The sequence below is a fragment of the Polyodon spathula genome, chromosome 23 (genome assembly GCF_017654505.1).
Source record: "Polyodon spathula isolate WHYD16114869_AA chromosome 23, ASM1765450v1, whole genome shotgun sequence".
Classification (NCBI taxonomy): domain Eukaryota; kingdom Metazoa; phylum Chordata; class Actinopteri; order Acipenseriformes; family Polyodontidae; genus Polyodon; species Polyodon spathula.
Window position 1 is genome coordinate 13,219,594 of NC_054556.1, and position 27,670 is coordinate 13,247,263.

At 37.4% G+C, this 27,670-nt stretch overlaps 1 protein-coding gene across 4 annotated transcripts; it reads right to left on the bottom strand.

Annotated features, from left to right (window-relative positions):
• LOC121298122 (nuclear receptor subfamily 2 group C member 2-like) lies at window positions 1–27,603 on the bottom strand. Of its 4 annotated transcripts, none has more exons than XM_041224955.1 (14): window positions 27,427–27,603; window positions 15,847–15,957; window positions 14,973–15,170; window positions 10,181–10,283; window positions 9,803–9,982; window positions 9,053–9,200; window positions 8,056–8,146; window positions 7,155–7,288; window positions 6,342–6,507; window positions 5,386–5,507; window positions 5,140–5,279; window positions 4,455–4,592; window positions 3,727–3,832; window positions 1–1,996 (listed from the first exon to the last, which is right to left on the bottom strand). In XM_041224955.1, exons 2-14 carry the CDS (start codon window positions 15,916–15,918, stop codon window positions 1,822–1,824), a joined length of 1,773 nt encoding a protein of 590 aa, XP_041080889.1. In that variant the 5' UTR covers window positions 15,919–15,957; window positions 27,427–27,603; the 3' UTR covers window positions 1–1,821. The 4 variants fall into 4 exon arrangements, with proteins under 4 accessions (XP_041080889.1, XP_041080885.1, XP_041080888.1 ...); XM_041224951.1 differs by having other exon boundaries at window positions 6,330–6,507; XM_041224954.1 differs by lacking the exon at window positions 27,427–27,603 and adding an exon at window positions 27,317–27,362 and having other exon boundaries at window positions 6,330–6,507.
• Between the last annotated feature and the right edge of the window lie 67 nt (window positions 27,604–27,670).

Here is a 27,670-nt window from a genome sequence, read left to right on the forward strand (position 1 = left end):
GGCTAAGCTGGGATTTGAATGGGGGACCTCCTGGTTCTAAGTCTGTTTCTTTAACCACTGGACTACACAGCCTCCTTCTGTTCTCACAGAGACAGGTTAAAAAGTAAGAAAGACAACAATTCTATTTTTTTCAATACTCTCGACCGTGTTGGCTAGGCAGGTCTTTAATTTTTTTTTTAGACAAAGTATTTTTTTTTGATTGGTAACTATTTCTTCATGATATGCCTAGCTTTAATGTCTTTGAAACCATAAATATATTTTTATACAGAGCTGCATGCATTTTTTCACTCTAAATTTGTTTGCATTTTTAAAGCAAAATGTAACATATTTTAGTGTGTGTGGTAATAAGTAAAAAAAAAAAAAAAAAGATATATGCAACAATTACTAATACACCATTGTGTTAAAAGCTTTCTATGATTGCAAATATTTTACTGAAAGCAGACATAATAAGTTATATACAATACTGTACGCCAAAAAATGGAAAACCTGGAATTCTGGTTTGCGATGTGACAATCAAAAACCTGTCATCACATAAGACCCACTGCGTTACAATACAGAGAGCCCATCTCATACAGCATTTGATTGTCATGGCCGCAAATTGAACATGAAATGTGAATGCATTCGATTTTACAGCTGCTAAGCTCTATATTAAAAACTTAGGGCCCATTCCATTTTATTTTCGAGCTAAAAATAAATGTTTAATGAAAAGTTGAGGTTCTTGCCATGAACAGATTTAATGAGAAGCACTGCAAGTAAAACATGACCAGCGATATGTTTATCAATCAAGTATTTTTTTTTCTATTAACTACACAACCCCCACCCCTGCTTCACTCCAGCTAAAAAGTGTGTTTCTATGATTAGTTTGTTTCACAAATTTTAAGTGGCAGATCTTAAAAAATGTATCCGCTTGATTTTTCTATATATTGCAAAGTTAAATTACTTGTTTCTTTTTCACAGTATGCGTATTGTGGCACACCATGTTATGTCACAAACAGTCTAATAGTATATAACATATGGCCTATTGTTAATATTTGTTATAATATTAATATCAATATATTTACAGTATCACAATCCCTAAGAGCCACATTTCCATAGCAACGTCTAGCTGTGGCACAAGTTTACAAATTGCAGAAACACCAATGAATTTAGCACGACAGCCTGATGATGCCCTACTTGAGAGAGAGAGAGAGAGAGCAAATTATGGTACACATTTCATGTAGGTATTAAAACAGTATTTCTTGTTTTCCAAATTAAAAATAATCCATAAAAGTAGACACCCAAATTACATTAGAATGAAGGTTTTGTCAATCACACATTAACATAACTTCATATTTTTTGTTTATTTTTGCATATTGGGAAGAATTTAGAAATTGGCATTCAGGTTAAAGCTAAGGCAGCAAACTAACTGACTTAATAATAAAACACACTGACGTTTCAATGCAATTATGCTATGCAGATGGAAACTAATTTTGCTCTACTTACAATATGCAGTGGATACAAAGCTTTACCTTTAAAAGCAATCAGAAAACCGAGTATGACCATAGGTTTCTGCCATGCCAATGCTTACAGTAAGTGCTTCTCTAAACAGGCCTCAGACTCAGCCTTGTTCAATGTGATCCTTTCCAGTTTTAGATGCAAATAACAGGCAGAAACGCTGGTCCGACAATTCTCAAAAAATCTAAAATGTGGTTGGATTCCTAATCTTTTCTCTTCTTCAATCCTTGTTTTCTACAGAAAAGTAGTTATGTTGCAGTCATCAATGTGAAACACCATCTGTTTTCCGTAACCAGCTTTAAACTTTAAAAGTGCTGAAAACTCAGACTATGCAGAGGTCCCAGTGATCTGGCTGTTGTATTCTGCAGTTTCCATTTTCAGAATGTAAGGAATTATACTGTCAATAGGAACATTCCCAATGAGTCCAGTAAAGAACAGCTCTTCTGTTATACTGGAACTCATCAGTCGAAGTGCTGGGAGGCGCATCAAAATTCGGGCTAACCTGGAAAGAAGAAGAAAAAAAAAAGAAAAAAGGTTTGCGAATGGGTTTTTCAATAACCTTAAACATGAACATTACACATTCACATTTTTATAATCAGTTGTAGATCAAATGTTTTGAGAAAAAATGCATTTTTCATTGCACATTAATAATTTCTATACTGCATCCCTGTTTTTTTAGCACAGTATAGAATAGTCACAGTTATATATATGCTTCCCTTGGGTCACCTCATCAGCCAACATAACCTCATGTTTCACTCCTATGCTGACGACACCCAGCTCTACTTAAAACTCAATCTTGGTAGCCCCTCTGCCATGGTCCGGCTCTCTGCCTGCATTCAAGACATCGAGGTCTGGATGTCTTTCTTCAACTGAACACTAACAAATCTGAACTCCTAGTAGGATCTAAAACTCAACTTAAGAATCTCAATATAGCTGCTCTGAACCTCGGAAACTGTCTGCTGCTGCCTTCCCCCACAGTACGAAGCCTTGGTGTACTTCTTGACAACAACCTCTCCTTTGATGCCCACATCTCCTCTGTGGTCAAATCTTCCTTCTACCATCTTCGAAACATCTCCAAAGTCTGTCCCTACCTTTCCCTCCAGGATGCGGAGATACTTTGTCATGCATTTGTCTCCTCTCGACTCGACTACTGCAACTCTCTATATGGGGTCTCCCAGCACGCACCATAAACCGACTGCAGCTAGTTCAGAATGCTGCTGCCAGGATCCTTACCAGATGTAACGTGATCACATCACCCCCCCCCCGTCTTGCCCAGATGCACTGTCTACCTGTAAAGTTCAGGATTATGTTCAAAACTCTCCTGCTCACCTACAATGCCCTTCATCACACAGGTCCCGAGTACCTCCTCAACCTGCTGACCCGCTATGTCCCTGCCTGCGAGCTGAGGTCCTCTGACTCTGTCCTGCTTGTTATCACCAAGCAAAAGTGCACCACACCTGGACAACCCTCATTTAGCTTCATGGCTCTGACTCTTTGGAACTCTCTCCCAGCTTTGGTGCGTAATACTCCCACGGTCGCTCGCTTTAAATCAACTCTCAAGACCCACCTGTTCTCTCTTGCTTTCCATGCTCCTTAAGCCTGATATCTACTATTAGCTTCTGCTACTATTTCACATATTATTGTACTATTTCATGTATTATGTTACTATCATATATTATGTACTTTCCACTGTATTTAATGTATTATGCATTGTTTTTTACTGTATATCATGTACTATGCATTTCTCTGTATTTGAAGTATTATGGACTTTCTTGTATTTACTGCATCTTGTAAAGCGTTTTGTGATGGTGTTCCACTATGAAAGGCGCTATATAAAATAAAGATTTATTGATTGATTGATGAGGTATATGATTTTTCTCATAACACTTTGTTTTTGCACATTATGAAAAATCTGAACACAAAACACTGGTGGGAACATCTGTTTTAGAACCAACCCATCTTGCTGTGTAAATTCCCTCTGTCCCCATCCTGGGGCATCTACAGTACCATTTTACAAGTGGACTGTCAATAAATCGTATTGTTATGAAAAATAGTTTTGTTTGTGTGTTCTCATCGTCATGTGACCAGACAGGTGAAACAGATTTGATGATAATAACATCTGTTTTTGGGCTTAGTAGTATTTATCGCTTTGCTTCTTTGCCAAGAAGGCTGATGCCAATAGGAACTGCCCTAGAACAGATATATAGAACTGATATTGCTGTAGTACCATACCTGTATGTATCATCTGGGTAAGTTTTCTGTACATAATCTTGCAACTCCATCTGCGCTTTCTCTTGAAATTGTTCAATCTGGCTTGTGCTGTTTAGCCCAGGGTGATCTAAACAGAACACATTTACGAGAGACATGTTTCCCATAATGCATTGCAAGAAGGGTTATTTAATTAAACGTGTATTCAATAAAAAGGAGCACTGGTTCACTCTAAAAGCCATTGCTTTCTTTTTATGTTCTGTGCATTAAAATATATTCTATAATCTCTGCCAGCAGCTGTCTGGCATTTCTTTAGAGAACTGTATGTTTGGAAATGCAAACACATCACACAGAAACAATAAAAACAGTAAGGTGTGTAGAAGGCACATTATTTATTTTACTTTGCCACCACAATAGCCTCTCACATTTGTCGAGCAATGTTTCACTTTCCAGTGCTCTTTCCCTAAGATCCTGTCTTGTCTACAACACCTGACTGAATCCAGTGTGCTGTAGCCTACCAGAATGACCTCAATACGGCAGCCATGTTAGATATAAGCGTTATAAATGTTAGGTATATATTTTTGGACCAAAACTTGTACATGTTTCTAACACAGTTGTACAATAGCCATTAAAACAGTAGATTTAAATATTTCCACCATTGTGTTTCAAATATTTGTGTCAGTTATCTGTGGATACTACACGTACACAATGCAAGTGACTGAACGGCCTGTATACAGCAGTGGTTGACTTACCAGGACTGAAAAGCACAATAGCCTTAAGATAAGCATACTCATATCTGTCGATCTCAATTTTAGCCATGCTGTTACAAAACTCCTGCAGCTTCCAGATGTGCTCCATCACCAGTTTTATTCTGTCCCCAGACAGCTTCTCTGAAAAAATACAATACTTAACACAATTTTACCCGGTAGTTTACTGGTACGCAACATGGAAAAACATATTCTTTAGCTTGCATGAAGAAAACAGTTGAGGTGATCTTTGTTTTGTATGATTTTAATGTCTGTTCAGTAGCTTCCGATTGCTACTGCCTAATGCTAATAATAAAATATAATGTTACTAGTGGCTGAGACCATGGGTGCATGTAAAAGATTAGAAGACATTATGAGGTGATAATCATTTCTCAGGGCTTAAGTTTTTTTATATACTGTACAGGATAAACATTGTTATTCTGTTTAACGTTCATTATCCAGTACCTTTTGAAATAATCTTAATAATCTTAATTAAATGATGGTATGCCCTTTACCAAAAGCACATTTATTTATTTATTTATTTTTAAAGGATTTTATACCAAATATGTTCATTTCCCTGAACTAACTTAGAGCAAGCAGCTTACGAATGCCACAAGCCTAAGTTCATATTGAAATGAATGTAGTCATCCACTCTTTTGACTAGTCCAGAAACTTGATCACAGTAACTTACCATCCTGTATGCTGTTCTGTAGGTGGTTGACAATGGCTGCAAGGATTGTAGAAAGATTCATAACTTGGGCACACTGTGCCAGACCTAATGTAAACAGCTCATTCCAGCACGCCCGAACCAGACTTGTATTGCAATCTTGACTGTAAAAGACAAACACTTAATAGTTGAATGCAAGTTCTTCCTTGATTTATATAGCTTTACATATCTTAAATGCTGCTAATAGGTATACAGTGATGTCCGTCTCACCCGAGTGCTTGGAACGCAGGAATGGACCTGGCCCAGTGCATGGAGAGAAACAGCAATCTGGAGGCAGATTCGCAGATATAGTGGACATTCAAATACTCTGGCATGGGGGTGGGCATTGTCAGCTACAACACAGAGACAAATAACAAAGACATGAAATAACCCTGAGCAGTTAACTGTGCAGGTAGTGTTAGACGCAGTAGAAAGTTAGACTTAATAGGAAACTACTGCAGCCATGAAGGAACCTCCTTTTGTACGTGACTATTGGGTTTAGGCACACCTTTACAGTGTGACTTGTGCATTAACGTTTTTCAAACATATAAAGAGAGGGGATGTCCCAGTTGACTGGCAGATTTAATTTATAGCTTGTTGTAAAATCGCAGGCATGCTAGAATTAAAACTGAATCTTACCTGTTGGAGCAGTCACCTCTTTTAGCTGTATTTTGCATGCTATATTGTTTAAGTTAAATATATTTTAATGTTAACATTGCAGACCCGTTGTCTTGAACCACAGTTGTTATTTTTTGTATTATGGTATTTTTTCACAGTTATTATAAGGATAAATCACCAAAAATTGCCAATAGTCTACTATGAAATCAAAGGAACACCAATCTGATTAAAATATATCTTAAGAGTCTTGCTGTTGCCTACATAAGCTGGGTACAGTATTTGTGACTATTTTAAACTGGTTGAATCTTCACATTTAATTATTATTTTCCTTCAGTGAATGCTTCTCCTTCAAACATATTTTTGCCTTCCCTCTCTGCTGCTCAGACAGGCTTCAAGTGCAGATTTTTCATTTCAACTCAATACCTTCAGATGGCACTAGTGTTTCATTTTAAACAGGCTATACAACATCTCTCCAAAGAAGTAACAAAGCTGTTAAAAGGAGCCCGTGCTAGACAGTTGTTAAACAGCCGACTCTCATTAGCATTACAGATACAAACCTTAAAACTAACATGTGTATCTGTGAGGAGAGGTCCTTCCACTTCGATGATGGGGGTTGACTGGTCTCTGCTGATCACCTGGATGCTGGCTCCTCCCGCTGCGTCTGCTCCCTCTGCTAGGCTCTGCCCTGTGTTGCTGTCTGTGGGGTTCAGTGCTTTTGCCAAAGTGTCAAAGGCACTAGAAACAAAGGATAATCATATCTTCACCACAATTGATTTGCACAGCCATTTAGCAGTTTACCATGCACATACCATAGTTTACAATAGTAATATGCTTTACCTTACCTATCTGGGCTTTACAAGGCTTACAAAGTCTATGCCATGCTTTCTTTTGCGTCTTTCTTCTTAATTTTGCTCTGCTTTTACTATGGGAAACATTTTATAAGGTGTGATATAGCCCCCAGCACCCATAAAATACCTGACCCAGACACAAGGTCTATTCACAGGCTTCACACAGACAGCCTCTCGCTCCATCACCCACCTCATACGGGGGAAACAAGGCCAGCTTTTACGCCATGTGGCTGAGGCTTAATTGATAGTCAATTACCCCCTTATGCCTCAGCCACATTCCAGGCAAGGATTCGTTAAGGCAGGATCTCTTTTTCCCTGCCATCTTAAACTCACATCCTTGCACACAAACACATTTTTTCTCTACATTCCCGCACCTTGCCACAAAGGGTACTACCACTTTACTACTACTAATTAATATAATAATAATAATAATAATAATAATAATAATAATAATAATAATAATCTATTGGCAAGAGATAAGCACCAATAAAGGTTATAAGTGCAAAACGGTACAACATTATAAAGTGTATATACCGTGTGATCTCGCTGGCAGATTGGTCCTCCTGCTGCATTTCTGAGGTATCTCCATTGTTAGGAGATTCATTAAGGTTAGCAAGGGAAGAGACCACGTTTGCTAAAGTACCTAAATCTCCTTGATTTGATTCAGCCTAGAATGGAAAAAAAAAGATGTGTTTAGAGCTCCATCTGAACAAAAAAAAGTTTTTTCATAAAAATAAAAATAAATCATGAAATCATTAAGCAGTACAAGTGATGACATGCAATTGATGTTTGGCAAACACACTGAGTCTGGTTCACTTGCTAAACCTCAATGTGGACCCTGTCCTTTTGCACATAGGAAGCGCACTACACAAGGTAACCTGACTCGGAAGTAAACATTTCTCGCATAGTTTAGTTTATATTCAAGTACAGCAAAAAACAAAATGTCTCGGGGAACTGTCAGTGCGAGAAACTGAAGCTCAGATAAAAAATGTGGTCAGACACCAAAATCCCAGCTGAACTGGACAAAACACACAAACACAGTAAAATGCATTACTAAATGAGAAGGGTTTTAATAGAAACGGTGTACAAAGTAGGCTTCAGGTGAAGAAACTTCGTCAAAATGATTTCAAGACGAGATACCTAGTAAGAAGTGGAGCATCTGCAGGGTAAAAGAGGTCTCTGTATTGGATGAGCAACTGGATGAAGTCCTAACTAAACAAACCGAATGCACAAACTAACTCAGCCCCTTTGCTCTCAGATAAATGTGAACAGCATGCAAACTGATATTGTTTCAAACAAATCAAAACAGACCTTTTGAAACTGGCCCAGTGTGGCTGCAGTTCTTTTCATGTGTCAGATTCTCTTGTTTCTCTACTGAACGCAAATACACATTTGTGAGGTTACAGTCTCTAGTGGCCTAATTGAAATGCCTTACCTTTAAGTCTGTATCTAGAAGTAACGTTCCATCTGTTTGCATTAATGGCTGCTGAATATTGACTAACATTCCAGGATCAAGCAGACTAGATCTATGAGGAATTGAATACATATTATACACAAATATACAGTTTGAATATGAAAAGTATGAAAATACACACTGAATAACTGCTAAAAAAACGAAAATATAGTAATCCAAATTAGATAGTGTATTGGTGCTTTTGTGAACAAAAGCCAAGCTTGACTCAAGTCAACGTGTTTCCTGCCATGTTAAGTGCTGGTGCTCCCGCTGTAAATTGTTTTGAGACCCCTACTGGCCAGGCACTCCACGTCCCTAGCCTCCTGCATAACACCTGTTTCCTAGCAGGTGAAACGAGGGGCTTGGCATGACCGCAGAAAGTGGGCTTTAAGTGGTCTGCAGTGGTGAGGTGGCATTTAAGACACTTTCATTGTGTGACGGTGATCTTGACTTAGTACATTATTGTAAATACTATTAAAAGCACTTATTACATTGGCTAAACCTGTAACTATGTTTTTTTGATATCCATAATATAGCACACAAACTTAAGAAGACAAGAGCTGCTAGCTTAGCTTAATCCTTCTTTATACTTATTCCGGGTGTCACTGTGCAGAAAACGGAACATTTGGTTTCTCTATGCCTTCTTAAAGCATTTTAAAACTGTAGCTGTTAGAAAAGTAACTGCCTATGGTGCCTGAAAAAACACAAGATGATCTCAAACAAGTCAAGATTTCAAGATGGGCTTAGAGTTCTGTGATGTTCAAAGGCGTGTCATCTTTGTTATCTGGGAACCAAAAAAAACCTCACAGAACCATAATGTGTGCAGCCTTCTTATGTCAAGTTTACATCTTGTGGAATGTTTTGTGGCAAATGAGGTACAAAATATGGTTGGTTATTACTAGACCTCAATTATAATTACTGCTATAATCCTTCAAAAACAGACAGCAAAACTGAAAAATACACAGTGACTACCAAATACCTTGAGCCATCTTTTTCTGCTATAAATGTTGGTGTTGCTATCAGAGGGCTCCTCAGGTCTTTCCTGATATAGATCTTTTCAGTGGAGGCTGCACAGTTAGCAGGCTTTTCTCTTGGAATCTCTATTGGCTTGCGTTCACTCTGTACAGCTGTGACAACAGTTAAAATAACGGGTTAGAAATCAGAGGGACAGAGTTTTCTTCCATTGCATGTTTTGTGGAACACCAGCATACTTCAAGGAACACCTCTAATGGAAATCATTCGAATGCCATTTTCCAATAAAATAACAACTTTAAAAAGAAAGTTCAGATAGATGCCCTCGGTTATGTGTAAAACGTTTGAAGAATAATAGGATCAGTACTACAGATAATGAACAGAAACGGCCAATTTTAAAAAGGAGCAGCAAAATAAAAGGCAGGTCAATAATGTTAACAAGTCAAATGCAAGTGCAGCCCTATGTAAAAGCACTGATATCAAACACAGGTTTCTTTACCCAAGTATAGTACCAGATATCACGTTTCAAAATAAGAAATACATGTTTACAATAATGTGTTTCTTTGACAACTGAGATCTGTATAACAAATGGAAGTGCACAACAGGTAATATTTATGGAATTATGTTATTTGCTACAATCCCTTTAAATACATAAAAACAAAAGTGATGTGTTTTGCTTTTTTGTGTGTGTGAATTGTGACAGGGTTTGCACAGGTGTAATGCTGTATGTAATAGCTGCTTCAGTAACAGTACTTACATTCCATTTTCATACCCATGTCTAAGCATTTCTTAAGCCTGCAGAATTGGCAACGGTTGCGATGGTGCTTATTGACAAGGCAGTCCTGGCTGCTACGGCAACTGTAGGTCAGGTTCTTCCGAACACTTCTCTTAAAAAAACCCTTGCACCCCTCACAGCTAACTGCACCATAATGGCGCCCTATACAGAAAGCAGAAGAATACAAAAAAAAACACAAGAAAGACACAGTCTGCAATTCATTCACTGATGCCACTGTAACTGTAAATTAACAAAACAGGTTTAATAAACAAAAAAATATGTCCTCTTAACTGCCGTGTACAGCATTATATAATGTACCTGTGTGAGCTTCTTTAGTTGTAATCATGCATGTTATCTTACCTGATGCCTTGTCTCCACAAACAACACAATACTCCACAGGCTGTGCTCTCCCTACGTCTGTTTTCCCCAGTAAACGCTCCACTGAGGCTGCATCTGTCACAATCTGAAATAGTGAAACAGAAATTAGTGGGGTCTTAATCAGTAGTGATGAAGATGAAGCAAGAAAAAAAAAATGTTTATGGCTGCAGTCAGACTGTCTGCATGGTTAAAAAGACTGGAACATAAAACCTGAATATACTAAGCACGTTTCATCTCTAGCTCTCGCAGCACAAACAGCTGTTTAATTAGGCATAAACAAAACAAGAATGCCCAAGGGGCATTATGTGAGGGGAATGGTATCTCTGAAATGACTTGTAACATGTAGGTAATAAAATGTAAAACATAACAAAAAAAATTGTAAAGCAGAAGAAAAATATATTAAGTTTGTATAACTGACGGCTTCTGAAATGCACCTAGATATTACAAATACGGCAGCAACAGGGTTATTTTATACCAGACAATGCCCTCAAGAGAATAATAAAATACAAATTGTACCAAATGGGAAGAGATTGTATGTATCTCAGAGGTTAAAATAATGTAGAATTACAGAATACAGACAAACATGAAGAAACTGGGGTCTACTGTACTGTTCTAAGCAGTGACAGATCTTAATACAGACACCCATTTACTCATTTTATTCCTGAAGGTGTTTTCCCGAAAGGGCGGTATACTGACTCACTAATTAACAGGTTAAAAGAATGTGGCAAATGGTTAATTTTTATTGGACTGCACTTGTAATGAAACATTACTGAGAGAATCACAACATACAGCTGTGTACTAAATATGAGGCGATTAAGTGCATTGTATCTATCATGCAGAAACCTAAAAAGTAACATGACACAATTAGATCAGAGGTCATCTGAACAATACACATATATAACCCTGCAAATACTAAGTCAGACTGAAATGGTCTCTTAGAGATGAGATCATGACATTACAGAGACAGCAGCTGTATAAAGAAAATGGGTTCCTGCCAGAGTGTTCTGAAATGCTTTCCACCGGTAGGAAAACTTGTGATGAAAAGGCACTCTCAGAAAACATGCTGTGTGGTATTAAAGAGTTAAAAACATATATTTAAATACTTCAGTAAAGAAAATTAACAGCAACTTATACAAATAACTGGAGTAGCTCTTCAGCTGTTTTATTTCTTCATCTCTGGAGTATAGTACATGATTAGCATACAGTTCACTGTCTAATATAAATAACTTGTAAATGTAAACAACACAATATCTAGAATTCTGTAGAAATAAATCAAGTATCACAAACAGTGATTCTAATAATTTACGATTACACAGTGATATACACAGCGATTTTAACGCCAAGAAAATGTTTTAATGACTTTTTTGATCCGTAGTGGATGTACCTCAAAAATACATATCCTCAATTTAATTTAAACAGAAGAATTTCATTAAAATGAAAAATACCAATTATAAGGCTTTATAATCTTGGTTATAAACCATGTGCATTTACTTTACGTAAAGGTCCCAATTATCCTCAAAATAGTACCACATCAAAGAAGCTGTGGAAAATATGCCTATCTTCATTTAATTTAATTACACCTTTAGCAATATTAATTCCAATGGCACTGAAGAGGAAATCTAAAACAAATGTTATTAAAACATCAATTTGTGACTTCACTTTTCAAACAAGTCATGTACAGCGGCTCTCAAAAAAGACACACCCCCCTTGGACTTTTCCACATTTTATTGTGTCACAACATGGAATCAAAATGGATTTAATTAGTTGTTTTTGCTACTGATCAACACAAAAAAGTCCATATTGTCAAAGTGGAAAATAGCATCTACAAATTGTTCTAAATTAATTACAAATACAAAATAGAAAATAATTGATTGCATAAGTATTCACCCCCTTGTGTCAATATTTGGTAGAGGCACCTTTGGCAGCAATTACAGCCATGAGTCTATTTGGATAAGTCTCTACCAGCTTTGCACATCTGGACACTGCAATTTTTGCCCATTCTTCTTTGCAAAATTACTCAAGCTCCATCAAGTTGGATGGGGACCTTTGGTGAACAGCAATTTTTAACTCTTTCCACATATTCTCAATTGGATTGAGTTCTGGGCTTTGACTGGGCCACTCCAGGACATTGACCTTTTTGTTTTTAAGCCACTCCAGTGTGGCTTTGGTGGTATGTTTGGGGTCATTGTCCTGCTGGAAGATGAATCTTCTCCCAAGTTCCAGGTCTCTTGCAGACTTCAGCAGGTTTTCCTCCAGGATTTCTCTGTACTTCGCTCCATCCATTTTGCCAACATCTTAATGAGCTTTCCAGGCCCTGGTGCAGAGAAACATCGCCATAGCATGATGTGTAGTTTTAGGCTTGTGCCAAACATATCGCTTAGCGTTGAGGCCAAAAGCTCTATTTTGATCTCATTAGACCATAGAATCTTCTTCCACTTGATCTCAGAGTCTCCCACATGCCTTCTGGCAAACTCTCCCATAAAGGCCAGTTTTGTGAAGCACCCAGGCTATTGTTGCCGTATGTACAGTGTCTCCCAGCTCAGCCGTGGAAGACTGTAACTCCTTTATAGTTGCCATAGGCCTGTTGGTGGCCTCCCTGACTAGTGCCCGTCGGCCTGTTCTAGACAGATTCACAGTTGTGCCATATTCTCTCCATTTCTTAATAATGGACTTTACTGTGGTCCTGGGGATATTCAATGCCTTGGAAATGTTCTTATATCCTACCACTGATTGGTGCTTTTGAAGAACCTTATTCTGGATTTGCTTTGAATGTTCCTTCATCTTCAAGATGTAGTTTTTGTTAGGAAATGTACTAACCAACTGTGGGACCTCCCAGAGACAGGTGTATTTAACCTGAAATCATGTGAAACACCTTAATTGCACACAGGTGGACTCCATTCAACCAATTATGTGACTTCTAAAGACAATTGGTTGCACCAGAGCTTATTTAAGTGTGTCATTGACCCTTTGATGTTTTTTTTACAAATAAAATGTTTACACAATTTCCTATGTACAGAGGACCATTTCAAAATAGTTACTAGAGAAATGTTTATTTTATTAATATTTTAAGTTTTCCTTGTTTTGTACTGCTCCTTTTGAAAAATATTTTGTTTTCTTTTCCATTTAAATATGGTGCCTCTGTTGTGCAAATGTTTGATTTGATGTTCATAAATAAAACTTTTGAGTTTTATAAAATTTTTTGTCTTTCATTATCATATTACAGCTGTTTAAAAAGCTACCTGTTAAAATGACTGGTTTGGCGCTTCTAGATAGTTTGAAATTCCGGTGCTTCTAGTGTTAAAGGAAAGAGACATTTTCAACGGTACAGAGAAACAAAACATGACACAAGAACTTGTTTACAGCTAAGAAAAAACATAAAAACACTGTAAATCTGATGCATTTGACTTATAGTTATATTAGAACATTATCCTGTCATGTGTTTTAATATATATGTTTTTACAACATTTATAAATATCAAGAAACGAGTGGATATAAGGAGATTCTATTTCATGAACTAAAGTTATCAGGTACGTTTTTTTTTTCTTCCTTATTACTGATAATAATGGAATGAATAAATATTATTTTATTTATAAATATTTATTTTGAGAAAATAACCAAGAGTAGTGTCCATTATAGCTTATAAAGACACTAATAACAAACGTGTATTGTCATTTCAATCACACAGATGAAAACAACTATATCTTGCAATTTGCTCAAACATCAATGTGTCTCAATAAAACTTTCAGGAAGTATTGTAAAGGTACCTCAGGTTATAGAACAGCATGTTTTTATACACATATCTCTAAGCAAACATGATAAAAATTTAAAAAAAATACCATGTTGAAAAAAAAAAAAAAAACAGAAAAGTTTACATGGTTTCTGTAGTACTTTATAATGTTCCCCGGAGTGTTCTGAAAAAAAAAGGACACCGATTCAGAGATGCTATTGTATAAAATAGATTTTTATAGGAAGAGAGTCAACTACAGCCAAAACACCCTGGCCCTGGGGGAGCATCCACTGAAACACCACATTATATATAATAAGATGTGTATGTAGTCTGCAATTTTCCCCTTTATCTGTTTTCTTTTCCTACGGGCGTGCAGTAGAGAGTACAATACGTTGTGTTAGAAATGGACAGATTAATTTGCTACACAGGGTAATGGTTGTGGGTTCCAGCACTGGCATTTACATTGACTGGATCCGAGGACAAAGCAAGCCCTAGTGCATTTTGTAAGGAGGTTTTGTCAGACAAAACTCTTAATGCTGCTGCAAAATTGAGATGCCACTTATCTACAAAGCATTCAGAATGTAATAATATATATATATATATATATATATATATATATATATATATATATATAAACTTTGCCATCATCAACACTGAAAACATAAAATGACCACATTCCTTGCAGACCTGGTAGCGAAGATTCAAGCCTAGGAATCTCACTAAGTTAGGTACGTGATATAAATACTTTTACTTTCTACCTGTAATTATACATATACATATACAAACTAGTTTCAAAATGCTGTTGTGAAAAAATGTGTGACAAGTAGACCGTGGGAAAAATCTACACGCCAAGGTGGTCCCTACATTGAAAAAGGCTGGGAACCACAGCTCTGCAATGATTACCTATGTTATACTTTCACTATGGTAAATTTCTACAAGGGATGCCTTCACAGAAAAAGCCTGGCCAGTTGCCGTGTTTTGAGAAAGAAGCAGATAACATGTATCAACATGTATAAAATGTGTAGTCAACACTGTAAATATGATTACCTGGATTCTGCCTGGCACAATGTTTTCAGCTGTTGTAAAAATAAGCTGCTTGGTGTTTGCACTGTCTGGTGCTGCAAGGATCACCTTCCCTGCACCACTTCCATCTGGAGCGGTCAGTATAAACTGCTGTCTGGATGCAGATGAATCAACTGCTGTTACTATCTGGATCTTCTGACCAGTCTGCTGATCTGTTACAATCTGAAACAGGAATTATTAATAGTATTAGTATGCCATCTGGTTTGTGCTTTTATTCATAGTTTCATTCTAAAGAAACACATAAGATTTGGGGCTATATTAGTCTTTTCAATAAAATATGTTAGGCCTTACATATACAGCAGTCGCTTACATGTATAGTTTTCACAACTATGCACTTCTTATCCTAAGCAGAAAACTACACAAAAGCAAAACAAACCACCCACTCTAATCACCTAAAGTTAGGGTTATAATGTAATAGAACTCAGCAAAAAAGGATGTTATAGATGCTTGAGAGACAAACATAGTTCACACTTTCTTCTGTTACATGACTGTGAAACTTTGCCAAAGGGTTGGGACTAATGGCAGTGTTCCAATTTACACAGGGTATAAAGTCGGACAATAAGGACCAGTCAGGACCAGTAGCACGTTCGTAAATCTGACACAGACTGTGTGTAAAGTGAAAAACAGGTTATGTAGAACAACTTCTTGTAACAAAGACACACTAAATTTGAACAAGCAGTTCTCTAAATTATTTTTAACTCAACCAGTGAGGCATTTAGTGAATGCTTACTTGTTTCAAATGACTATATCAGAACCTAAACTTGGAACTGCATAATAACATGGCACATGGTACTGTACTGAGAATTCCACTTGATATGCAGCATTCATTCCCCATTACCTGTATGCGCTGCGGAGATGTAACAGTGGAGTCTGTGGAGATGATCTGGATTCGCTGTGGGGAGCTGCTCATCACTGAGGAGTTTGACACCGAGGTCTACACAGTCTGGACCTAAGAATGACATCACAGTGACGACTGGTTGTTCAGAGAAAATTATATACATAAGGCAATGCCCACTACACAAGACCATTCTTATAATATTTTGCTCTACATGAATTAGCATGCAGAGTGCAGTCTGTTATTTCTAGGTTTTAGGACATTTTACTGTTCTCTTTTAATCTATATACTATTATCTAATACTATTTATTTATTTAGCAGACACCTTTATCCAAGGTGACTTACAGGTGAACAGGGCAGTACAGGGTTACAATGCAAGCTTCTATTAATTCCTGACAGCAAACAAAGTAATCACCTACAGCTCCGGAAAAAATTAAGAGACCACTGCAAAATTATCAGTTGCTCTGGTTTTACTATTTATAGGTATGTGTTTGGGTAAAATGAACATTTTTGTTTTATTCTATAAACTACTGACAACATTTCTCCCAAATTCCAAATAAAAATATTGTCATTTAGAGCATTTATTTGCAGAAAATGACAACTGGTCAAAATAACAAAAAAGGTGCAGTGTTGTCAGACCTCGAATAATGCAAAGAAAATAAGTTCATATTCATTTTTAAAACAACACAATACTAATGTTTTAACTTAGGAAGAGTTCAGAAATCAATATTTGGTGGAATAACCCTGATTTTCAAGCACAGCTTTCATGCGTCTTGGCATGCTCTCCACCAGTCTTTCACATTGATGTTGGGTGACTTTATGCTGCTCCTGGCGCAAAAATTCAAGCAGCTCGGCTTTGTTTGATGGCTTGTGACCATCCATCTTCTTCTTGATCACATTCCAGAGGTTTTCAATGGGGTTCAGGTCTGGCGATTGGGCTGGCCATGACAGGGTCTTGATCTGGTGGTCCTCCATCCACACCTTGATTAACCTGGCTGTGTGGCACGGAGCATTGTCCTGCTGGAAAAACCAATCCTCAGAGTTGGGGAACATTGTCAGAGCAGAAGGAAGCAAGTTTTCTTCCAGGACAACCTTGTACTTGGCTTGATTCATGCGTCCTTCACAAAGACAAATCTGCCCGATTCCAGCCTTGCTGAAGCACCCAATTTTCAGCTTTGCCCAACACCTGTCGTCTAATGGTTAGACGGAGACCTGGAGAGGCCTACAAGCCGCAGTGTCTCGCACCCACTGTGAAATGTGGTGGAGGATTGGTGATGATCTGGGGGTGCTTCAGCAAGGCTGGAATCGGGCAGCTTTGGCATGAATCAAGCCAAGTACAAGGCTGTCCTGGAAGAAAACTTGCTTCCTCCTGCTCTGACAATGTTCCTCAACTCTGAGGATTGGTTTTTCCAGCAGGACAATGCTCCATGCCACACAGCTAGGTCAATCAAGGTGTGGATGGAGGACCACCAGATCAAGACCCTGAACCCCATTGAAAACCTCTGGAATGTGATCAAGAGGAAGATGGATGGTCACAAGCCATCAAACAAAGCCGAGCTGCTTGAATTTTTGCGCCAGGAGCAGCATAAAGTCACCCAACATCAATGTGAAAGACTGGTGGAGAGCATGCCAAGACGCATGAAAGCTGTGCTTGAAAATCAGGGTTATTCCACCAAATATTGATTTCTGAACTCTTCTTAAGTTAAAACATTAGTATTGTGTTGTTTTAAAAATGAGTATGAACTTATTTTCTTTGCATTATTTGAGGTCTGACAACCCTGCATCTTTTTTGTTATTTTGACCAGTTGTCGTTTTCTGCAAATAAATGCTCTAAATGACAATATTTTTATTTGGAATTTGGGAGAAATGTTGTCAGTAGTTTATAGAATAAAACAAAAATGTTCATTTTGCCCAAACACATACCTATAAATAGTAAAACCAGAGCAACTGATAATTTTGCAGTGGTCTCTTAATTTTTTCCAGAGCTGTATATGTAATAATCAGGCACCTATAACTCACATTTAATACAGATCTAAAGAGCAATAAAAACAAACTGGGTTAGACTCTCTGACTGAATCCACAGAAATCTGACACTTTGTTCCTTAGAATCAACCCTTTGAAATGTATAATGGCAGACTGTTAGCATGGGCAATTGGAAACCAAGATTGCAATAGGCTTTTGCAGTCTAATCTAACAGCAACGTTCATGTACATTAATTGATCCTCCCAGTTTTAGAGCACTGCTTTGTCAGCAATCAGGGGCATATTTCTGCATGTGCTGCATACTCACAGAAACTATCTTGTGGCTCCCAGTGTGGGAACCACTGATCTAGATTCATATAACTCTACTATAAATATAACGTTAATGAGAACTAACAAAGCCCTGCATATGAATAAACTTTGTTAAAATATTGACAAAATAATATACTCCAATATGTAGCCGATTGGTACTGTATTTTTTTTTTTTTTTTTTTTTTACAACATTCTGCATTATGTATTTAAAGAGCATCTGTATTTCTAATCTTGTCTACTTACTTATTTAGTTCACTGGCCTTTGCATTCACAACAGGGAAAAGTTTGAAGAAGGGAATTCAGTTAGGTGGCTGGGGTGTGTTATCAGTTGTGATGTCAGTGTTTCGACTAGACTTTTTAAGCAGGTGTCACTAATTGTTCAGTACGGTAGAAAGTCAATATGGAAAGGTTGATGTCATGCACAGGGTTTGTTTGTGACACACAGCATACTAAACTTGCACTCTGACTGGCTGAAAGATCCTCAGCACTCTGTACTGCTCCCCCAAAAAAACAGCATTTACAGTAGATACCCACCACCATGTTTCACACATTCCAACATCTTTTGAAACTACGAGACGCTCAACAATTCATCATTTATTAGGGACTTCATCTTTAAAATCAATCACATTTATCAGTCATACAACTGTGTTCCACTCCACTATATTATCAGTACACTGGTAATTGCATAAGGTTGGACTTTCTACTGTATGCAGCATTTCTGACTAAAGTTGTAGAGTATTGAAATAGTCTTCTGACAAAGTAGAACAATACAACATAAAAAAAACCACTCATTTATATTGTTACTGCTTTCTAATGTTGTGATGTGTACACACTACGGGTTGACTAGCCAACTAGTCAAATAGAAAAGTGACAGTCGAAGCTGCCAGTCGACTAATCTCACGCCACATGACTGTGGAAGAACTGTGCTGTGTTTCAGGTGGACGCAAGTACAGTTGCTGTTTCAATCTCATATAGATAACACTTTAGTATGTTAATAAATAGTTTTAAAATGTAGTGCACAAACAGCAATGTTTTAGAAAAACACAACTATGTTCACAAATACAGCACCAGACATTAAAAAAATATATAAATAAATCATGTATTTGATAAAGTTGGGACTGATAGACCTATTTCACTATTTTTACCTAGGCTATTTGAATTAACAATTATTTTGTATTTTTGAATGTGTATGTTTCTTATTTGACTCCTTTGAAGTGACAAGTAAAATATTTTACTACATAATAAAACAGTTTACTATTAATAAAACACATTTTTTTACATTGTGTTCCCTTCTTATTCTTGTAACAATTTGGAAAACAATGACAAGGTAGAACAAACACAGTGAGAATAATATTTATTATGCACACAACTGTAAGGTAAGCTATACATTGCTAATAAAACACAATCTATACACCCTTTCATAATCAAATCAATATTGCAGCAAAGTTATCGCATTTCACACATTTAACAATGAAAAACAATATCACATAGACCAGCATACTAGCAACAATTATTAAGAATAAAGTAATTCGTTATAGATAAGGATATCATGCAGCAGACCTTTCATATTGTATTTTATTTAATTACACAAAGTCAAAATTAGGCTGCTCTACAGATAAACCGATAATACTAAATGAGTTTGTATTTCTTTATACTGCCCTCTACTCAAACAAAACAGACCTTTAAATATTCTTAAGGCTAAAGTGAACACACAAATCCTATGTGACCTTTGCAGATATACTAACCCACCCTATTCTTTTGCAGCATGAACAATTAAGCTTCCTTCAGACAACTGAATGGTGCTTCCAGGAGCTCAGCTGGCAGCACAGTGGTTACAGTACTTACAGTGTCATTCGATCCCTGCAGGTCTGCACATTGTTCTCAATGACAAAAAACCTAGAATTCCAAATACAATCTTTCTCAGCTGCAGTATAACAGTTTTTGTTTAGCCTCTCCATATGCAAAGCGCTCCCACAATGCAGACAGAATAGTTGCCCTCTCAGTAACCCTGATCCTCTGAAGGTCAAGTGCATTATCAGTCCCCGGTAACCAAGGAAGCAGAATCGACGTTTTCCTGCTGTTTTGCCTGCTGCTGAGGCAATTTGTCTAATAATGTGCATAGTTTCATCGGGGGGGCTGCTGCTCAGGTCCCAGTGCCTTAGCTTTTCATATGTTGTGATGCTACAGTGGATCTGTATGTAGTGAAACAGGTTACCACAGCTCCCTGCTTTTCCAACAGCAGTATTTTCTAATATATATATATATATATATATATATTATATATATATATATATATATATATATTAATATCTATATAATATATACATTATATATTAACAGTCTCGAACAATTATATTTAGGATACAGAATTTAGGAAAACCTGCCATAACGCTGTCAAACAGGAGTAATCAAGGCAGCATTGATTTAACCTGCCAAATCCTTCAGAGAATGTTGCAGGTTGACGTCCTCTAAATCATCAGAAATGTGAGCAGTCTTTGATGTGAAAGTAACAGAGAACCAATTGTCTATGATTAACCTTCTATCAGATCAGGTATTTTGCCCATTGTAAATGAAACTGACAGCCAAGGTTAGTTTTTTTTTAATTTTTTATAATTACTTCCCCACACTGTCTTCTTGTGGACAGCGGCAAATCTAGTAGGAGGCTTGTTTTATCTCTGGTTAAACCATTTGGTATTTGAGTCCTACATTTTTGTTTTTATGTGCGCAACACATCTATTTACATGAAATTCATTCCATTTTCCAAGTTTCTGCTCAGTTCTGTATACAGTCTAAATCCTGTTGGAGGCATCTCAGTGAGTACCCAGCATCCCACTGAGTAAACGCATCCCACTGCATACACCGCATCCCACTGAGTACACAGCATCCCATTGCATACACTGCATCCCACTGAGTACACGGTATCCCACCGAGTACACAGCATCCCACAGAGTACACAGCATCCCACAGAGTACACAGCATCCCACAGAGTACACAGCATCCCACTGAGAACATCACATCCCACCGAGTACACAGCATCCCACAGAGTACACGGCATCCCACTGAGTACACGGTATCCCACCGAGTACACAGCATCCCACAGAGTACACAGCATCCCACTGAGTACACAGCATCCCACTGCATACAAAATACACATCAATTTTATTACAGCATGGATGTTGTGTAGTAATTTTTACATAGATTGTATGTATTATATATTTTTTGTTGCAATTTTCTGTTATGTAGAATGTACAGTGGCTCTTAAAAGTATTCACCCCCCTTGGACTTTTCCACATTTTATTGTGTTACAACATGGAATCAAATGGATTTAATTAGGAGTTTTTGCCACTGATCAACACAAAAAAAGTCTATAATGTCAAAGTGAAAAATAAAATCTACAAAATGTTCTAAATTAAATTACAAATAAATACAAAACAGAAAAAAGTTGATTGCATAAGTATTCACCCTCTTGAGTCAATATTTGGTAGAGGCACCTTTGGTAGCAATTACAGCCATGGGTGTATTTGGATAAGTCTCTACCAGCTTTGCACATCTGGACACTGCAATTTTTGCCCATTCTTCTTTGCAAAATTACTCAAGCTCCATCAAGTTGGATAAGGACCTTTTGTGAACAGCAATTTTTAACTCTTTCCACATATTCTCAATTGGATTGAGTTCTGGGCTTTGACTGGGCCACTCCAGGACATTGACCTTTTTGTTTTTAAGCCACTCCAGTGTGGCTTTGGTGGTATGTTTGGGGTCATTGTCCTGCTGGAAGATGAATCTTCTCCCAAGTCCCAGGTCTCTTGCAGACTTCAGCAGGTTTTCCTCCAGGATTTCTCTATACTTTGCTGAATCCACTTGCCCTCTATCGTCACCAGCTTTCCAGGCCCTGATGCAGAGAAGCATCCCCATAGCATGCTGCTGCTTCACGGTAGGGATGGTATTCTCACAATGATGTGCGGTGTTAGGCTTGCGCCAAACATAGCGCTTAGCATTGAGGCCAAAAAGCTCTATTTTGGTCTCATCAGACCATAGAATCTTCTTCCACTTGGTCTCAAGAGTCTCCCACATGCCATCTGACAAACTGTAGCCAAGATTTGGTGCCACTCTCCTATAAAGGCCAGTTTTGTGAAGCACCCGGGCTATTGTTGCCATATGCACAGTGTCTCCCAGCTCAGCTGTGGAAGACTGTAACTTTAGAGTTGCCATAGACCTCTTGGTGGCGTCCCTGACCAGTGCCATTCTCGCCTGGTTACTCAGTTTTTGAGGTCAGCCTGTTCTAGACAGATTCACAGTTGTGCCATATTCTCTCCATTTCTTAATAATGGCCTTTACTGTGCTCTGGGGGATATTCAATGCTTTTGAAATGGTCTTATATCCTACCACTGATTGGTGCTTTTGAAGAACCTTATTCTTGATTTGCTTTGAATGTTCCTTTGTCTTCATGATGTAGTTTTTGTTAGGAAATGTACTAACCAACTGTGAGACCTCCCAGAGACAGGTGTATTTAACCTGAAATCATGTGAAACGCCTTAACTGCACACAGCTAGACTCCATTCAACTAATTATGTGACTTCTAGAGCTTATTTAGGTGTGTCATAGCAAAGGGGGTGAATACTTATGCAATCAATTATTTTCTGTTTTATATTTGTAATTAATTTAGAACAATTTGTAGATTTTATTTTTCACTTTGACATTATGGACTTTTTTTGTGTTGATCAGTGGCAAAAACTCCTAATTAAATCCATTTTGATTCCATGTTGTGACACAATTAAATGTGAAAAAGTCCAAGGGGGGGAGGGTGAATTCTTTTGAAAGCCACTGTGTGTATATATATATATATATATATATATATATATATATATATATATATATATATATATATATATATATATATATATATATATATATATATACACACACACAAACACACACACGATTACAATGCTAAAGCAGCAAGTAAGAGACTAAACATTCCACCCAAGAAAATGTGAAATGTGCACAGATTGAAGACAAGCAAAACAAAAGTGAACCTTCATATCCATCAAACTTACATTAAGTTACATAAATCATATACATGCCATTTTGATAACATTTCACATACCATTCATGTTAAATTACATATACAAACTTACACGCTTATTCATCTCTGATTGAGCCGACACCTTTTTGTGGCATTGGGTTTGGTAAATCTAGCCATGTGTGCATTGCGTGTTTAATGACCAATATATTGTACACAGTATTTCTGAATTAACTGTGTCTCTCTGGCTTTTTGCTTGCTATAAACAGCCTACTTCTTTTAAGCTTTATTCACTGTAGCCAGAACAGGAATTTGACTACACAAAATTCCGTAACTTAAAACCAAACTCAAGTTTCATAACCAGGACTTTGACTCAAAGTCTTGCCAAAGATAATGTGGATTTATCAAATAATGAGGACTGTTGTACATTATCTGTGAGCATATGCCCTCTTCTGAAAAAGAAGACACACAAACACAATGCTAAGTTTGAGATATGTTAATAACTGACAAGCACAATCTGTATGGCAGGGGTTATTTTCAGAGTGTGGTAACTTTGTTGAGAAAATCCCTGTTATAATTTTAATCAGGGACCACAGGGAGTGCTGCACTGGTTTCATACATGTCTAAGTATGGGGATGTACTGGCGAGGTGACGTTTGAAATGGGCATTTCAAATTTGGTTGAAAAATAAGTGATACAAAAATGCCGCTTTTTTTTATTTTCTGCAATAGCGAAGCTCAGGATATGAGTTTATGTGAAGATCACTAGAGTTCATACGAGCTAGTTTAGGACAATTTTCAGTTTAATTTTAACTAAAACAAATTGTGCTAAAATTGTTTCCTCCATATTTTATACTGTCTTGCTATTTTAGAGATTATTACATTTTGTTTGACCAAACAATATTGCTTTATAAGCTCAAATATTTCTACCCTTATAAACGGTTAACATAGTAAAAGCCAAGCAAAGTATTACAAAGCACAGTGAAAGCATGGTAAAGCACTGACAATCATTGTACATCAAGTGTGGCTACCACTGTAAAATGTATACAATATGAACAAAGAAAGATATAAATTCAATGTAAGTGAATAACTATTTTTTGAACGCATTACTTTTTAAAAATGTAAACACAACATATTCCATTATTATAAAAAAAGGCATTCGATATTCATCACGATATGCCAAGGTCAAGTCAAGTATGCTTTATGAATTCTTTTGAAAACCAAGGTGTTCCAGCTAGTATCATCCGTCACTCACCTCGGCCACCTGCTGTGTGACCACTATCAGCTGAGAAAGCACCTCCATATTGGTTGCCATAGCAATGGAAGATCATTAGCGAAAACTGTTTGAAAAAATGCCAGCAGCTTCTATCAGCCAAAGTAAAATTAAACTAGTGTACTTCTCAGTGCCAGAATGCTACTCAACACTGCATTTAATCAATCCTGATTAAAAATACAGATCCAAGGTGTGACTAAAGTAGCTAATTAAAGGACAAGCGTTATGAACCTGTCATTTTTAAATATTAGAGAACTACTGTGCTCTGCAGACTCTAAACACTAGAAAACCCCATGAGATCCTCAAGGATTTAGTAAGGTGAGTGAACTATGCATCAGTTGCAGAGTAACTTACAACAACGTCTAGCTAATGCATTGGGATTAACATGTGAAACCCAGTTTGTTATGGATCAGAATGCTTCAAAAACCAATAACTAGCACATGCTCAAATGGGGTGTTTTTGTGAACAAATATTAAGGACCCCAGTGTCATCTTGGACAGAACGGTCGTAAACATGATGTACACGGACATGTCAACAAATGAGCAGTGGGAGAGCTATCAATTATAATAATTATTTACTGCTGACAGTTTCTGAAATATGGCTGGAGGTTAAAACATTATGAATTATATAGCTGTGTACCAACTGTGAAGACATGTATAAGGAGGCTGTGTGGTCCGGTGGCTAAGGGAAAGGGCTTGTAAACTCTGCAGCTGAGGCATAATTCACACACCCTAGTCTCTGCAAGTCACCTTGGATAAAGCCGTCTGCTAAATAAACAAATAACAATATTTCATTTATGGTCAGAGTTTCAAACAGTGTGGCAGTGAAATGCCACTTGGAATGGAACTCTGTAAAGATAGCCTAATCATACAATACAGCTATGTACTGTGTGAAGACACTGAGGTCTATTTTAATGGATCGGAACCACTTCACTGCAGTAATGACAGATTCAGTCAGTACCCTCACGTGCAACACTAATGGATGCCGTCATCCAAGCAAAACTGAGTTGCTAGAAACCAAACCAACAAACCAACCACCAACAAAGCATGCTCTGTGTCACAACAAAGTGAATTCACTCACTGAGCAGCCTTGTGGGACACAGACACATTGACTTGTGACATAATCAGGTGAAAGGTTTCTTAATGCAAATGTATAGCCTTGTTGTTCATCAGGTAGTCTAATGTAGTCATCTGCTGTAACACGTTAAAATCACAAACTCGCAGAAGCAGGAACAGCTTTTAAACTGGACATCTAAACAGCTACTCAGCGAATAAGCCAACACAACCAAGACTATAATATCCTCAACAACTTTTTCTAATGAATGTATGACGTGTACAAAAACAGGTGCCTTTGTAATCAAGCACATACATCACAAGCAGATAAACAGTATACAATATGCATGTAATTACTTGGCTTGTGTTTTTCAGGCACAATAAAAGCGGATCGAACTTGCATCAAAAACACATGCCAAGTTAGTAGAAACAATTGGGGCAACCTTGACCCCAACTGCTTTTACAGTTGTGTTTATTTGTTTAGTGCTGGGCAAGGTTGCCCAAATGGTTTCTTGAAACTTGGCTTGTGTTTTTGATATCTCCACTTTAAATGGCTTGGCACTTTTTATAACTTGGCGTTTTCTCACATGTCCAATGTGTTTTTGTTTCTGATGGTACAATCATATTAAAAGGTTGAAAAAGGTTGACTTTCTTTTCTTCATGCTGTCAGATTTACCTCTAGGTTGTCTAACCCCTCCCCCCTCAATCAGAAACACTCCAGGTTAGAATTGCAGCTTTGTAGCTAAACACACACAGCAGCGATTAACCTTGTCCCTGCCGTGCATACAGAAAACACCGCTATTTACAATATATTTTGTGTGGGAAGAGACTTAATCGGATTCCCGGGCTTGCATTTTTTTTGTTTGTTTGGGATATTCATTTTGCTAGGTGTTGACAGGAAATGAACAGTTTGCTCTCTAGTATAGCAGCAGCACACCCTTTCTCTGAGAGGCAATTGTATTATTTCCTGGGCTGCTCTAATTTTAATTTAAGGCTACTTCAAATATCTGTGCCGCCCACTCGATGTACATATCAAAGTCAACTTAAAAAAAAAAAAAAAAAAACTAATGGATACGCATATCATTTTTTTATTATTATTATTATTATTGTACTGAGCCACTACTAAAATATATATTTGCATGTGAAAGGCTGAAATATCAGCTTCCATTATGAACCTATTTGTCTATTGAATCGTTACAAAACATTTCCAAATTATTATTAACTGATTCTAACTAATCAACTATAACAATAACATGTCTGTATAAAAGCTTGCGAACTGTCCCCATCTGTAAGTAAACCTTGCCGCATTCGGTGTTTGCAGAGGCGATGTAAATGCTCTCTGATTGGTCCGACTGTCTCTCACTAGTGTAGTCCTTGTCTGACTTGGAAACGCATTGGAGGCAAAACAAACCAAAAAAAAAAAAAAAAAAAAAAAAACTGAACAAAATGGAGAATATGGCATTCAGCCAAGTTCTCCAGCGCAGCCATTGAATAGCGTAAGCTATTTTAAAAGTATTTAGACCAAAACATCGCAATACTATATCTGGTTATCTAAAATAACGACAGGTGCATCGATTAAATGCCTCTGGCCAGCTCTCTATGTATTCAAAAACCCAAACCAATCCACTGTCCCCGGGATGCCAAAGGTAAAAGGGTCGGGTTCAGCTGCGTGATAGATGATATTAACACAGACGGTTAGCATACATTTGTCTACGACCACTTTGAGCTAAAATAAACGAAACTAAATAAAGCATTAAGCCGAAAATGTTCAAGATACAGTCGCAAAAACACACACACAATTGTGTACTAACAACTGTAATTTAAACACAACTGTCTGACCTGGCACGAGCCTCCCAGAGATAAAGGAATACAAGAAAAAAATAACCCGTGTTCGCCCGTGACGCGTTGGAATATATATTTTAATCAACATAAAATAACACAAATCTTACCTTTTGAAAAATAATGATGTTTTGGTTGTGATGGGTTTTTTTTTTTTTTAAAAAAAAATAAATATTGTTTTTCTTTTGTGAAAGGTCATAGTTCGTGACCCCGTTCCGCCAGCGCGCTGGAAGTTTTTTTCTTCTTCCTCGAGCTCTCTTCTCCTTCCCAGCTCAGAGCGCGACGAAGCCAGACGGGAGGGGCCGTCGCCCGGTCTGCCTCGGTTTGACAGCGCTGATTGGCTACAGCTCTTTC

Coding starts and splice junctions, on each gene's coding strand:
- LOC121298122 (XM_041224951.1), bottom strand. CDS start 15,918: ATGAGCAGCTCCCCACAGCGAATCCAGATCATCTCCACAGACTCCACT. Junction 8,147..9,052: donor GCAGAAAAAGATGGCTCAAG/GTATTTGGTAGT, acceptor AATTCCTCATAG/ATCTAGTCTGCTTGATCCTG. Junction 5,508..6,329: donor ATACACATGTTAGTTTTAAG/GTTTGTATCTGT, acceptor TCTGTGTTGTAG/CTGACAATGCCCACCCCCAT.